The sequence below is a fragment of the Triturus cristatus genome, chromosome 5_2, assembly GCF_964204655.1.
Source record: "Triturus cristatus chromosome 5_2, aTriCri1.1, whole genome shotgun sequence".
NCBI classification, from domain to species: Eukaryota; Metazoa; Chordata; class Amphibia; order Caudata; family Salamandridae; genus Triturus; species Triturus cristatus.
In genome coordinates this window covers 715,959,045-715,974,078 of record NC_140588.1, presented here as the reverse complement: position 1 = coordinate 715,974,078, position 15,034 = coordinate 715,959,045, and the positions used below count along the sequence as shown (strand labels likewise).

Sequence of the window (15,034 nt, the reverse complement as noted above, 5' to 3'; positions counted from 1 at the left end):
TACCTTAGGTTGGGTTGTTTAGATATAAGAGGCTAAGTTTCAGAGTGTAATCAGCTGCAGAATTCTTTCAGGATGTCATTTGTCACATAATACAGCCAGTCACAAATACTTCAAATTACAGTGATGACATACTAGTTTTAGGGGCCACCATGAAAAGAACATGATAAAGCCCTTACACAAGGTGTTGTATAATTACAGATGCAGGACTCACTGTAAATGTAGAAAAGTGTTTGTTTCATTAAACAAACCTGAAGTTCTTCTGTCATATCTTTTCTAATGGGGATAGTGAATCCAGATCCAAATGAAGTAAAAGCCTCCTCATCCACTTCTCTCCCACAAGATGCAACTATGCTGCGATGCTTCCTTGGTATGGCCAGTTACTGTTCAAGGTATATACATGACTTTGCCACTCTGAGTGCCCCACTGAGTGACTTAACGAAACCAAATGTTCCATTTCGATGTGAACAAAGATTCAAGAAAATCAAACATACAATTGATAACACCTCTGAAATTGCATAAAACTGGACATCCCAATGCACCAAGACACATGTGGCATGTGCTAGCAGCAGTTTGTCATCGATGAAACAGGTCTATTTCCAACCTGAATAAGAAAGTCTTGCTGTGGTGTGGGCTTGTGAACATTTTCATATGTTCCTGTATGGGGAGCATTTACCGATCACAAAGCACTGCTCACCATTTTCGGCAATCCTAAAGCCAAGATCCCCCCTCGCATTGAGAGGTGAGAGTTGCACCTGCAGGAGTATGAATAAACGATTGTGCATCGTCCAAGAAACAAAATCAAAACCCTGCTGACTACTTCTCATGTGTACCAATACCATATCATGGCACCATTTTTAAAGCGGCTGATGCTTATGTTAACTTCATAGTGAAATCCAGTACACCTGCTGCCATATCAGTAGAACAAATCATTCCTGCCACAAGCATGGACAGAGATTTGCAAATCCTCAAAGACATTATTACCCATCAGTTGTGGAGAAAGCATGCTCAACCTCTTCATGATGACCGAGAATACCAGAAATTCTAAAATGTGCAGGAATACTTTTCAGTCACTCCAGAAGGCATCATCTTAGAAGGGTAGAGAATTGTCATACCTGAGAGTCTAAGACAACAAGTCATTGAACTGGCACATGAGTGACATCATGGAATCATTCCTACTAAATAAGCTCTAAAGGACCGAGTGTGATTCCCTCATCTTGATGAAAGAGTTGAAAAAGAATTAAGGGCCTGTCATTAGTGCAACTGCTGGTTATCAAAACCTCCCCGCATCCATTAAACATGTCTGATCTCTCAAAGCATGCATGGAAGAAGACTGCAATTTATTTCTTTAGACTCCTTGACAACGGACATCATCTACTAGTCATTGTTAATTAATACTCCCGTTTTATCCTTGTGAAAGATCTGTCATCAACTACTCTTGACAGAGTCCTGAGAGTTTAGAAAGCATTTTTGCAACGTGGGTTGTTCCTTCCATTTTTAAATCGGACAATGGCCATCCTTTCAATAGTCGAGAATTCAAAGATTTTCTCACTCATCCAAATGTCAAGCATCAGAAAAGTACAGCTCTCAGGCTACAGGTGAATGGTGTTGTCAAGAGGTTTAAGAGCACCCTCGCAAAGAACCTTCAGCTTGACCTTATATCTGTTCTTCAGTCTACGCTTCGTGCATACAGGTCAACTCCCCGTTCCACCATGGGTGGAAGCCCTCCCACTTTAATGTTTGGGAGAGCCATAGGAATTAGGTTGCAACAATGGACCATTGAAAGATCTGTTGACATTTATAAACTTTGCACTACTGAGTCATCTCACAAACGGAAAATGAAGACATATGGGTATAAGTATCGCTGTGCCTGGAGCACTGTGTTCAAAAGAGGACACCACATCATTATCAGGCGGAAACGGAAAAGCAAGTCTGATGCTCCATTTGATGTTGGCCTACTGAGGATTGCGACAAGTAAAGGACACATAGTGAATGCCCATCATGCTGGAAAGTCCATTACGCAAGACTGGTCGCATTTCATGCACATGTCTCAACATTCGCTAACTCCAGATGTCAAAAAAGAGGCTTACCCACCTGAGAATTCGGAGAGCTCAATGACTGTACCATTGTCTTTGTCACCAGTGCCAGTCATGGACACTTCTCCTGTATGTCCGCAGCCTCACATGACAAGATATGGGCGATTGTTTCAACCTCCAAAAAAGACTTATTGAAGAGTTGTGATGTATATATAGATTATTTGTACTTTTTTAGTTAACAAAGGGGGAGATGTAGTGTCTTGTGAGTTAGAGATGACGGGGCCTTTTTGGTCCCTGACGGACTCTGTAGAACAGTCACATAAATGCTTGGGTGTGGGGATAGAATTCATGCTGCAGAATGTTTACAAGCTGGGGAATAAAGACATGCAATACCAAGCTCTGTGTGTGGCATGATCCTTTACATGTACCCAGGCTGGGGAGGGTGCTACACCCGAAAGACTTCTAGATATTGTGATACAATGGGAGATTGAGCAATTTAGATACAGCTCATACATCAGACAAATATATACTTATAATATGAGTAGACTGCTACAGGGATTCCAGAAATCGATCAGCTTTGGGAACACTCTCCCTATTATAGGTCGCATCGCTCTTGCGAAGATGGTGTTCTTGTTACACTAGTGCTGGTGTTAGCAAAATGCTGCATTGCTATTCAGTAGTTCAAGTCTAGTGGCCAGATAATCGCCTACTGGGAGAAGGATCTCTTGGAATGGGCAACTACAGAGGATATGAGAAGAATTTTTTTAGAAAAAGATGATACACTTCCAGAAGCTCTGTAAATATGATCTGCAATGCTTCACACATTGATGCTGGGAGTTGAGGGCAGGAAACAGAAGTAGTAATGAAAATGAATGATTTGAGTCATGAAATAATATCTTTTTTTTCACCGGCTGATACAGCAGTTTATTTTAAATGTATAAAGTTTTCAAAAAAATATATATGATTTCATAATAAATAAGTCAGGCCCTCTGCCTTTTTGCTTTAATCCGTTTATTGCAATCTACTATTTTATTTTAAACATTTCCATACAACACAATAGCAGGGCAATGGAAGTTAGTATTCCATACAATTACATCACAGTGCAATATGGTTTTAGTCAGCTATACAATGGTGTCATGTCGACTACTTGCATTAACTTGCCCATGTGGGGGAGAAACTCGATGCAGAGTTTCCCAGCAAGACATGTGATCCAGCCATATGTACGTGCACAAGAAAAGGGACTCTGTCAGGGTAACGTCTGCAATAAACTACAAGACCAGCAGAGTGTTGTGGCGCCATTCCAGACAGCATAAACAGAGCCATACATTTTAATAAACGTATAGTAGTAAACCCACACAGAACAAAGTAGTAATCCCCATAACTCAACAGCACAGCACCAACCCGCCGGCAACCATGCCTGATAAAAAGGTATGCAGCGCAGTCATCCCCACAGTGCTCAAGGAATCAGGCAGGAGTGTACATGAGGGGTGTAAGTAGAACTACTGCGAGCAATGTCAGTTCACAGCTGTCGTTTGCTAAACTGATATGTCTTCCACTGTAGCTGGGCTAATGCCAATTGCGGAAGAGTGATTAAATTGCAAATCAGTTGAAATGGTGCTTTAATAAGTAGTAATAGGGTATTTGCGCAGCCCTAGCATGGCCTCCCTGTGCAGGGCCACACTCTCAGCTTGCGCCCAGCTGAGCTTTGATTGCTTATAAGGTGCAACACGTGGGGGCTCAGGGGCTTTCCACCTGCAAGTGGCGAGACGCTTGGCAACTATGAAGCTCAGATCTAGAAAGCGGGACGTAACCCTATTCTTCTTCCTCCTGCGGAGTAGTCCCAGGAGACTTCCCACCTGTGCAGATCAGGGTGCTCAGTGCTATTACATCGCATGCGATGTTACAACGCGGGGTAAAACCACGCATACCATTACATCGCATGTGCTTTTACTACGCATGCGATGTAATGTGGTGGCTATCCAAGTCGTTGTGAGGAAACTCAGGCTGTTTCCTCACAACGACGTGAAGCAAGTAGAAAGGAGAAAGCAGGATCCGATGGCGACGCTGGAGAGGAGAGAGGTAAGGGGGTTTGCTCTTGGGGTGGGAGTTAATTGTTTGGGTTTAGGGTAGTGTAAAAGTAGTGTTCTGTGTGGTTTTTTTTTAACGTTTTAGTGTGTTTTTGTAGTGTAATGTAGTGTATTAGGGTTTAGGGTAGTGTTGTAGTGATTTAGGGTAGTGTTGTAGAGTTTGTGTAGTGTAGTGATTTAGTGTTTTAGGGTTTAGGGTAGTGTAGTAGTGTAGTGTTTTTTTGGGTTTAGGCTCTTGTCGTTTTTTAGGGTTTAGGGTAGAGTAGTAGTGTTTGCGTAGAGTAGTGTTTTAGGGTTTAGGGTAGTGTAGTGTTTGTGTATTGTGGTGCTGTAAGGTTTAGGGTACTGTAGTGTTTTAGGGTTTAGGGTAGTGTAGTGTTTGTGTAGTATTTTAAGGGTAAAGGATAGTGTCGTTTTTTAGGGTTTAGGGTAGAGTAGTAGTGCTTGTGTAGTGTTTTACGGTTTATGGTAGTGTTTGTGTAGTGTTAGGGGGTCGTGTAGTGTAATGTAATTGTAGGGAGAGGACTGGGGCGGGGAAGGGATGTGTAGGGGTAGGGTAGTCACTTACTTTCCAAACTAACCACGAATATAGCTTTACTACGCATGCCTTTGCGTTGTAATGGCATGCGTGGTAAAGGCATATTCGTGGTAATAGTTTGCGATGTAATGGCATGCGATGTCATTGACATCGCGTAGTAATACCCGCATTGTAATGGCATGTGTGGTATTACTATGAGATGTAATGACATACATTCATCAGAGGACTGGTATATAAGAATTTCACTAGGTGGAGAAAACAATGACCAATACCACATCAGACCAGTACAGCGAAGAGATACCCCCATTCTAACAAGTCAAAGTCCTTTTCAAGGTCTAAGACCTGGCATCTTGCACGGGGGCACGCTTGTCATGCATGACTCCAGCCTGCCTTCTACTAACCCGTGCCATGAAACAAGAGGGTTGCAAAAACCTCCACCTTCACATTTCGCACTCCCAGCAAAAGAAATAGAGGAACAAATGGGTTTGACATCGCAGAACAAAACAACAAAGGAAAAGGAGAAGACAATGCAGCAAAACCCAGCTGCCATGTGTAGAATGATGTCATGAGATGGACACCACCAGGCTTATCAAGAATCAGATAATGTCAACTGATGTCTGTGGTGTGCTTAGAGGAGCACCGATAAGTCTTTTCCGGAGGGCCAAATACTCAAGGAGTAGAGACGCTTAGAGATCTATCCGAATCATCGTCCAGTTCACAACTGTGACCCATCTCGGTCGATGCAGCAGCATTCCGTAAGGCCTGGCATCTCTCCTGAATGACCTCTTCCAGGTCCAATGCAGCCATTGGTCGAGGCGAGCGGTGCGACCGTGAACATCCACTGCGGCGTCTCTGGGTTCCCCCAGCAAGGGTTGTGGTGACAGCGCACCGTGCTCGCACCGCCGTCGAATGCCCTGCCCCCTCAAGCCAATCCCACACGTCCTCTGGGGAGTTGAAGACATGCGTCTTCCCCTCTGCCATTTCCTGGAATCATGCTGGGAAGAAGAGGACATAACTGATGTCAAGTACCCGGAGCCACGTTTCACCACAAGAAAGGAGTTTCACTGTGTCTGTACATGGATTGTATACTCTGGGAAAAACAATATCTTTGCATTGTCCACTGCGATCTCCTGCTGCTTCCGTGCCTCACACTAGGCAGCATCTCTGTCCCAGTAGTGTAGAAGGCAAAACAATGGCCTGGGATTGGAGCCTGGGGGCAGCCAGCGCTACAGGACACAGTAAGCGCACCTCACAAAGAAGAACTACAAAAAAGTATCCTGGGGTTGCAGCTAGCACAACCATTCCTCCACCTAAGCCATGGCATCTGTCCCCTCCCCACCCTCCAGGAGTCCCATGACGCAGACATTGTTGCGGTGCGAGCACCCCTCTGCGTCTTCCATGTGGCGCTCTAGTACCTCCACGCGCTCCACCATTAGGCACATTGAAGAGTCAAGTTCATGGGCCTTGCCTGTATCTCCGTAAGGGTCAGCTCAGTGATATGCAGTCTATTCGCCAGTTTGCGATGATCCGCATGGAGAAATGTTATATCTGTCATTACCACATTGATTTTACTTTCCAAGGACTTGCGTGTCCTCTCAGGTGCAGTACCAATTTTTTCATAGTTGCAAGGACAGCATTAGGTTTGTCGCTTATAGAAGGCACTTGAGTGGAGTCATCACCATGACCAGTGTTGCCTGGTAACCAGCCCCATTCAGCGGAGGACTTCAAGAGTGTGCCCCAAGTGCCCGTGCGTAGACGCCCAATTGCTTCCAGCTCCAGAAATCTGTGCTACACAACTTTACTCCACTGGCCAGGGTCTACTTGCCAGCAGCATGCAAGGAGATGCACAAGGCAGCACGAGCTGCCCTAGGATCTCAGGAACGCAAACGTGACTGCTGCATACAAAAACTGGGGTGGAGCCGTGGTGAGGCCAGCGAGGAAGGCCGCGGGGCATTCAACTCCTACAGCAGTCCATGCACCGCACCAGTATTACTGTAGCAGCCGTCAAGATATGGTAGTTGAAGAGAGCCCTATTACCTGCATCATTTTACAACAATGAGCACGGTAGCATGAGCAGCCTCAAGCAAGTGCAGCACAACAGGACCCTCTAGCAAGTATAGCAGCCAGGAGAGGTAGTAGTTCACAGAAGGATGCAGCAGGTGATAAGTCGTGAGGGCACCGGGTGAACATCCCATATGTGGCAGCACAGCAGGGATTACGTTGATACAGTGTAGCTATCAGCAGAGCCCCCAGCAGTTTAATACCCCTATGTGCTAACCCTCTGTTAGGGAGTACTGTCTGGGCAAAATGCACTCGTGGTTAGGGCCCAATCGATTCCAGCCCCGTTCAGGGGCAAGCGTGACACATGTCTCTCTTCCCCGCTGCATGGAGCACCAGCGACCTCCATTCACGGGCACACCAGTCCCAAGATCACTTCAGCCGTGCGACAGTCACTGGGGAGTGCCGCTATGAACAGCACAACGACTCCAGAGGCAAGAGTCTCTCACAGTAAGTGCCGCTCTCATGTAGGCCCCCCATGGGCGGGCCCCGTGTCCCGCTAGCAGTGTCAGGGGAGGGGTACCTTCTACCACACACTGGGAAGCTCCAATGGCAAACCTTTCAGTCCATGAAAGCCGCACTCCTCCGTGGGTCTCATGGGAGCAGACAAAGCGACTCTGCTCTCCAGCACACCTCCCCTCCAGTCTTTCCTGGCCACTGAACGACAGTCTACCATTGGGTTAGCCGCCAAGTCCTCCGCTACTCTGCCTCAGGAGTACGCAACCCAAGACAGTAATCCCACCACGCCAGCCGCAGGCCCGGCCCCCAGCTCAGTAAACCGAGGCCTATACCTCCAGAGCACCACTCACAGCGGAATTTACGGCTGCAGGCACAGCGGGACGATCAGGGAGCACAGTATGGTATCCCCAGGTGACGGATGTTCGGCTCACCCCAGGATAAACAACGAATAGGGTTGAATGCGGAGCTCCTTTAGAGCATATCCGTCATGTTGGATGCGCAAGCCACACCCAGTCAGGCCTTCTGCCTTTATTGTAACTTTTCACAATAAACAGATTAGGCCTATGCCATTGATCAATGGCTTCTCACAGTAACCAACTCAATCCTCCTGTATTGAGCATAAGCTTTCCTACAGGGCAAAAAGCGCAATGAAAGCACTCTTTCCCAGTAAAAGCATACATACAACTTATGCACATTGAAAATCTGTACTAAAACAATCAACATTTGGTTGGGGCCAGCGCACTTCTCAGTAGTGCTTAATAAAGTTATGTTTCTGTAGATCACATATGGTGTGTCGAAAGCTGAGCTGTCAAGCAGGACCTAAAACGCTTCTGCCGCTAATATTGCTGTCCCTTCCACCTAGGCATACCTGGACATGCCAGGAAAACAGTAAGTTATTGAAAGACATCCACCTACGTTTGTCACACAGTCATCCTTGGAGAGGCCAAAAATCTTGCAGATTGCCCACTGGATTAAACTCGTGTTCTAGGAGAATCGGCAGGAGGCAGAATTCTGCATATTCAGTCATCCTGAAATAGTCGATTGGCAGGGTTTATGGGAATAGGAATGCGATTGGTTTTGTTAAGATCCATCCTCATACCCAAATAGCGCCCTCCAGACCCTCATGTGAAACCTGAAGTTAATTTGGCTGCGTTACAGACTACCCTTGCTCCACAACGATCTCTTTAACATCAGTGCCTTACAAACACAAAATAATTTCTGGCCACACGATCTAGCTTCAGCTCTTCAGTTACAACACGATATGAGGTCTTGAAAAATAATGAGCAATGACAATGAGGATTCGCATATTTTTGAAACAGACACAAAACCCAACAAGTTGTGGGATACTGCTTGGATAAAGCTGAAGTCCCTACCTATTCAGATTCTCAAACATACCATTCCTGCTTTCAAAACCACCTACAAAAGTACTGGACAGTCAGCTAATGTTTGATTTCTAAGTCATGCACTGATGTCAAGTGGCCACGCGCCCAAAGGATGAGCTTGTGACAGTCCTAGTTTTTCAGCCAATAGAAACAAGTGTGGTGTTACTTGAAGGCCATAATTTGAAAACAGTCAAGGGGGACTGTGAGACAGTATGTGGTTGGTTAGTACTACAGTCTGAAAAACGCGACTAACTTGTCGCGCTCGCAACTTCGGCCCGATAGACATCTATGACAATATTACATGCAGAGATTTCCTGTAATACTAAGAGGCAGTAATCCCCAAGTTACATGTAAAGTACACCAGTGGTTAACCTATAGCATGCACTATCTGAAAGATACAGGGGAGCGGCTGTATGAGGGTTTTATAATGCCTCAATGTAAGCCAGTACCATTACTACACACACTGCCACCCTATTGTTGCCCGATTTTGGCATTGGCCCTTTTTCTCTCCCATTGCTTAACGCTCACGCTAGATCTGTGTTAGGCCTAGCTCTGAAAGCATACATACACGTGGGCGTTAGTGGAAACCATGACCACGTGAGGCAGGAGCTTTTTTTGGGCTGACGCCTACTTTTTACAAACAAGTTTCAGAGGGATCGTCTGCGTGTAGCACATACATTAACCATCCTACTAAAACAGTGAAAAAAACAACACACCCCACCCACGCATTAAGCCCCATCCGCTCCTGAGGACTGAAACCCCCAAAACAGTGAGAAGCCAGAACCCTCAAGTCCCTTTGTTGTTATGCAGGATGAGGTCTCCTGGTGTCGGAGTTCTCCTACACAACATACCTCTTATCTATTCCACCACAAACAGAATTATAAATATATTAAATTGTAGCCATGCTACCCCGGCGAAGAATAGTTATCTCCCCCGTCACTGTCCACGGGCAGTTTGGAGTCCATCCTCCCCCAGGACTTCAGATCTATGGGCACCTCATCTCTGAATGGGAACATTTCCAAAGGGGCGACCGTGTGCATCCCCGCCCTCTAAGCACTGCAGGACAGCACAGTGGCCTGTTCCTCCTCCCCTAACCCACACCGGACAAAAAGTGTGCATTCCTCATCTCTCAGGACTGCACCCTCTCTCCAATGCGGACAGATATCTGGGCTGCTGCGTGCTTGCTCCCGCCTCCCTAAATAACAAGGCTGCAGCTCTGTTATGCTCCTCCGCCCCCTCACGCATGCACCCCTGTCATACACTGCTCAGGACTGTGGGACCATACATTCGCATCTACCACCCAAAAACGGTGCAGTACTATAGCTTTGTTCACCGCGCCGAAAAGGATAGCAATGTTGTTGGTGTATGCATCCCTCACGAGACAGGGGTCACTTCATTTAACGCACCCTCCATCCTATTCGTACAAGTACTGCCTGAGTTTGCTCTACCATAGACCCCAGGGAAGAGCCAGCTCCCTGTGACTCTCCTCTTCCCCTGCACCAACAATGCAGTAATCATCTATTGACATTACTAAATACACAAGTACTCTCAAAGCTGGCTGTATACAATTCTTCCTTAGCATATTCGTGAGATGTAATTACACTGTGTGATGAGAAGGGGCGGTCGGATGACGCACGCGCAACTTGTTTGCAGCAGCAGGAGCTCTGAGGGCATCATCCACCCCTCGGAGAGAAAACAGTCTGACAGCACTGAGAAGAGGGAACGGGCCAACGTATCCACTCTACAAAGTGCATGTGCTGCCCGTGTTCGGGCAGCAGGTACTCTACAGCAGAGCAGAAAGGATGCTCCATAGACACGTTTTTCAAACTTGTCCCTCCACCAAATACACAGACACATGTATCGCAAACACTTGCTGGCGGGAGGGCCTTCTTGCTGAGACACTTGACAGAGGATGTCCACAGGGATTTCTCAATGGGTACCAAGATTATACCACTATCTGTGGCTCGGGTGGGGTGAAGCAAAAACAGACGTCACAACAAAACAATCCCCGGGGACGGGCGGCAACCCCTCCAGGATGCCACAAAGCTACAGCGGGATGCGGCTTCCAAACAGCCCTCCCCACAGCCCCATGAACCCCTGAACCAAGCACCTACCTCACCACCGCTGGAATACACCTCCATTTTCGGCCAGGGATCCTCCAGCCCAGCAATCGGCATCCCATTCAGGGCTGGCCAGGCATCGCCGCTGCTGCTCCCCGCTGCCGCCTCCTCCGGTCCCTGAAGCAACAGCCGTGCAGCACCCAGAAGCAACCGCCACCCGAGGGGGTGTGTACATAGAGTGGGCTGCAAGAGCCGCCTACGCTTCCTTCCGCCGGGGCCCCGCAGCTGTCTCCAGCCGTTTTCCCTAGCCGAGCCCCCGCTGAACGCTCAATATGGCCGCGGCGCTGCTACCTGTGCAGCATGGAAAGCGAGTGGCGCCCGGCGTCACGCACACGTCACCGAGCGGAGGAGATCCCCAGCCTGGAGACCGGAGGATAAAAAAGGAAACAGAGTGACAGCGCCGGGGCTAGGCTGCACCCTGAATACCAATGCTGAGCCACCGGGACCTGAGAAACCAAACTACGCAGGAGCTGCATGCTACACACTTTAAAGCACATAGAACTAGCGCTGTCACAACTAGGAACCTCCTCGGACATGCTGTTATTTTTTAGACAGTCGCTCTCCGCGGGATCTTTATTTACTGCAGTATTTCTGTTCCGAATCAAAAAAGCAGGGGCAGGCAGCAAGTTGTCAGATGCGATGCCGCGTTACTATGCGACTGGAAAAAATTGTAAACAAGAGCATTTTCGCTTCGTGAAAGTGAGGAATGTTTGGTGCGATATCACTTTTGAACGGGCTTTTATGGTTTACAGTTCACTGGCGTATCTAGAAGGGTGCGAGATGGGGCTCATGGCCCAGCTTTGTTTGTCCTGCACCCCCAGGCCTTGTACCACCAGCACAGTTGCTGAATGTGCCAGAAGGCGATTCAACAACAAACACGCACTCGCAATGCAATAGTTCTCGCATTTGTGAAAACTAGAGCTCTTGTCTTGGTGTTAAAAATGGCAATGTTTTTTACTTTTGTTTTAAGTACGTAGTGGAATGATGATATTTGCATAGCGTCATGGCCATTCGTATGAGCTCCTTGCGCTGGAGAACCAGAACATGGGAAATATGTTATAAGGGAGGGGAGACAAGAATAATATGCTGGCTAGGAAAAAAAAAGTAACAACAATGGAATGATATGCTCCTGAAGCCACACGTTTTTAAACAAGACATCGTATTTCACAAACAAGACACACAATCTACAACCTTCTGCATAATCTCATAGTACAACAACAAACACATGGTAGCTCAAACAAAGGCAAAAAAAGCATGACAAGGTGCTGGGCACTAGCACGTTCTCTCCAAAGTTAAAACTATCACCGTACAGTTGCTGAGTCTTAAATTCAAGTACTAAAGTGGTACTATTGAGGTTAATATTTTCTGCAACCAGTAGTTATTGTCTCAGATATTGTTTTTAGTAAAGTGCTCTTACCCACCCCCTGGGCCTTTCTATGTGCCTAAAAAAACCTTCAAAATAAACATAGATGCACAGATAGACACACACACAAATGTGGAAGTACAGATACAAAGAAATACACAGACACAAATGCACATATAGACATGCACACATTTGGAAACAGCCACCTGCAGCCACATACACAGATAGATGCAACCATATAAGCATACATACACATACACACACTCATGCATACATACGCATGCAGGCTGGAGCACATACAAACACAGACGCGCACACAGACATCTACATAAGGCAGCATGCACAATTATATACAGCATTACCAAGAGGAGATACATTTACACACTCACACATGCATGCACATATATACAAGAACACACTCACAGGCACTCCTACATCCCTATGCATATGTGCACACTTAGACACATATGTATCCAGTTATGCACATGCACATATACATGCACACACTTTTTTTCTTCTCACCCCTGTGAGATGCCTTGAATGAAATATTTAATTTACATGTTTGGAAAATGAAAGCTTTTGAAGTGCTCTGATGGAGGCAGCAGGCCGATGAAGATAAGAGGCAGATAGGGTGGCAGACAAAGAAACAAGAGACAGATGAACAGATGGAGATAAAAGGCAGATATGGCGGCAGACAGAAACAAAAGACAGAGATGAGTGTGTGAGACTGTGGAGAGCGATACGGAAAACACAGACAGGAGGAACAGAGATACAGATGTGAAGAAGCAAGAGATATTAAGGACAGAGAGCTAGATGAGGCACCATGGGTAATGACAGAGTGCAAGAGAGAAAGGGGAGAGAGAGAGAGAGATGAAGATTAAGGCAAGTGTGCAAGGTGAGAAAGAAAGAAAAAGGGGAAAGAGGTGAAGACACAGGTGAGTGGGTAAGGTGAGAGAGAAGGGGGGAGGGAGAGATGGGGTGACGGGTGAAGAAGTAATACACGGAGAGAAAATGAGAGAGGGGAAGAAAAAATATAACACTAACAGCACAAATGCAAGCACAGTTCAAGCATCACACGCACAGGCAGACGCGCGCACACATATACACACAAGCGCACTCACATAACCCAATTAGACACAAGAGGAAAAAAAAGGCATACACTGAAAACATCTTAATAACATACGGATGACCTTTAAACTGAAAGAGGCTGACGTACAAACACTGAACTCGTTTTACTGATTATTATGTAACACATAAAACAAATCAAAAGCAAGTTCCTGTGTGTATCTTTTAAAATTAAAGTTTAAAAGAATTACCTTGAAATGTACACATCGTCATGTACAAGCAGCTGAGCCCGGGATCACCAGGAGGCACTTAACCACCGCCCGTGTCTCCGCTGCGGCAGCCTACCATATTAAGAGGAAACGGTACAGCAGATCTTTAGTGGGGGAACTGGAAATAACTCAGGAGCCAGGTCATGCTAGCACCTTGATGTATTCTAGTGGGCACTATTAGCAGAGATTTGACAAACAATGATCGCAGACCAAAGGTAAATCAAGAGGCTCAAAAGGTGACTCGAATGTGCCAGAATAGGGCTCTCACACCCACAAATAACCCCAGGATGTCCGAGATTCTGATGCACAACAGAGCATATCAAAAAAGAAAGCGCAACACTATCAATAAAAATCCTAGCCTCTGACAATCCCTTCCCTCTCCCTGCTAGGTCAGAGACGGAAGCACTCGGAAGCAGTCTGTCAGCGTCTCCTTTGACAAGTGTGCTGATGAAGTGCGTGTTTGCCATGTAATTTCATGTGTTCTCTCGCTGTCACTTTCACTCTGACCTGCACTCATCTCACCCACAGAAATGCGCAATAATAAGCCACAGCGGCAGGGGCCCGCCTTCACGATGGAGACTATGGTATCCAGGCTTCTCGCGCCGCCTCGGAGCCACTTACGGACTAATGGAGTTTGTTGGACTTGGCCCTTCTGGCAGGTTCACCCCTGAACTTTTTGCTTTTTATTGGTGACTTGGTGTGGTGATTTTTGGTTTCTGCGCACTTTCCCTGTGTCCCAGGGTAAAGTGCGTGCGCGCTCTGAGTGTATGTGGTGAGATAGGCCTGCCCTCCCATAGGAATGCATGGGGAATGTATGTGTCCCTAGTAGTTCCTGATGCGTGGGGTGTGCAGGCCCCAGTTTGGTATGTGCGGACTCGTGGGAGTGAATGCTGCGCGATGATGTGTGCGGCGTGCATGTACCTAGTATGGAAGTGCCACTTCTAGAGGTGGGCACTTCTGTGTGCAGTGTGTCTGTCGCGTGATTGGCTGGTCATGTCATGTGACGGGCTAGGGATTCCCCAGAGTCGTGATGAGTCACCCAGTGGTGAATGGGGAGATCAGCAGCTAGATGGGTGGGAGGAGTACACCTGGGTCCTGAATAGGACAGGGTTTTCCACACACAATGCTGGCCCCGCCCCCTGCGGTGCGACTGACGACCCTAGCCCTGCCAATGAATAGAGTGAGGGGCTGAGCACATCAAGGGTGCTCCCCAACCAGCTACGACTGGTTTTCCCCCTCACCCTGAACCCAGAACAAAGGGATTTGGTGTATAAAAAGGGGCTGTGTCCCCTTACAAAATGTTCTTGTTCTGTACTTGAATCTGCCAGGGGCGTGCTGCTGCTGGGGCTCAGGGGAAGGCTTGCCTCCCTGGGCCCTGCCCAGCCCCTGATGCCCTGGACGCTGGAGGACTTCTGGGACCATTCTTTGCCATTGCCCCATACTTTCTAAAGGCCTCTTTGCTGGGAGCTTTTTGCTCCATCTCTTTGTGCCTCCAGGACTTTAGAGACTTCAGGCAGCCGTTTTTAGCGCCCTGGGAGCGCTGTGGTGCTTTATTTCTTTTAGGAAGCGCTGGATTGTCGCAGCACCGGGCTGCACCTCACCGTAGAGGGAGGGAATCCCCAGCGTAGGGATTCCCCCGCATTTGCCTGGTCGAGCGGGA

The 15,034-nt window shown here is 47.2% G+C and overlaps 1 protein-coding gene across 1 annotated transcript in view; it reads right to left on the bottom strand.

Moving 5' to 3' along the window:
- The window catches only part of RPS6KA6 (ribosomal protein S6 kinase A6), a 626,385-nt gene extending 615,380 nt beyond the window's left edge, over positions 1–11,005 (bottom strand). Inside the window, exon 1 of the mRNA XM_085607823.1 lies at positions 10,672–11,005. Within this exon, the coding sequence (XP_085463949.1) occupies positions 10,672–10,734 (63 nt within the window). The 5' untranslated portion in view covers positions 10,735–11,005. The remainder of the gene's footprint in view (positions 1–10,671) is intronic.
- Between the last annotated feature and the right edge of the window lie 4,029 nt (positions 11,006–15,034).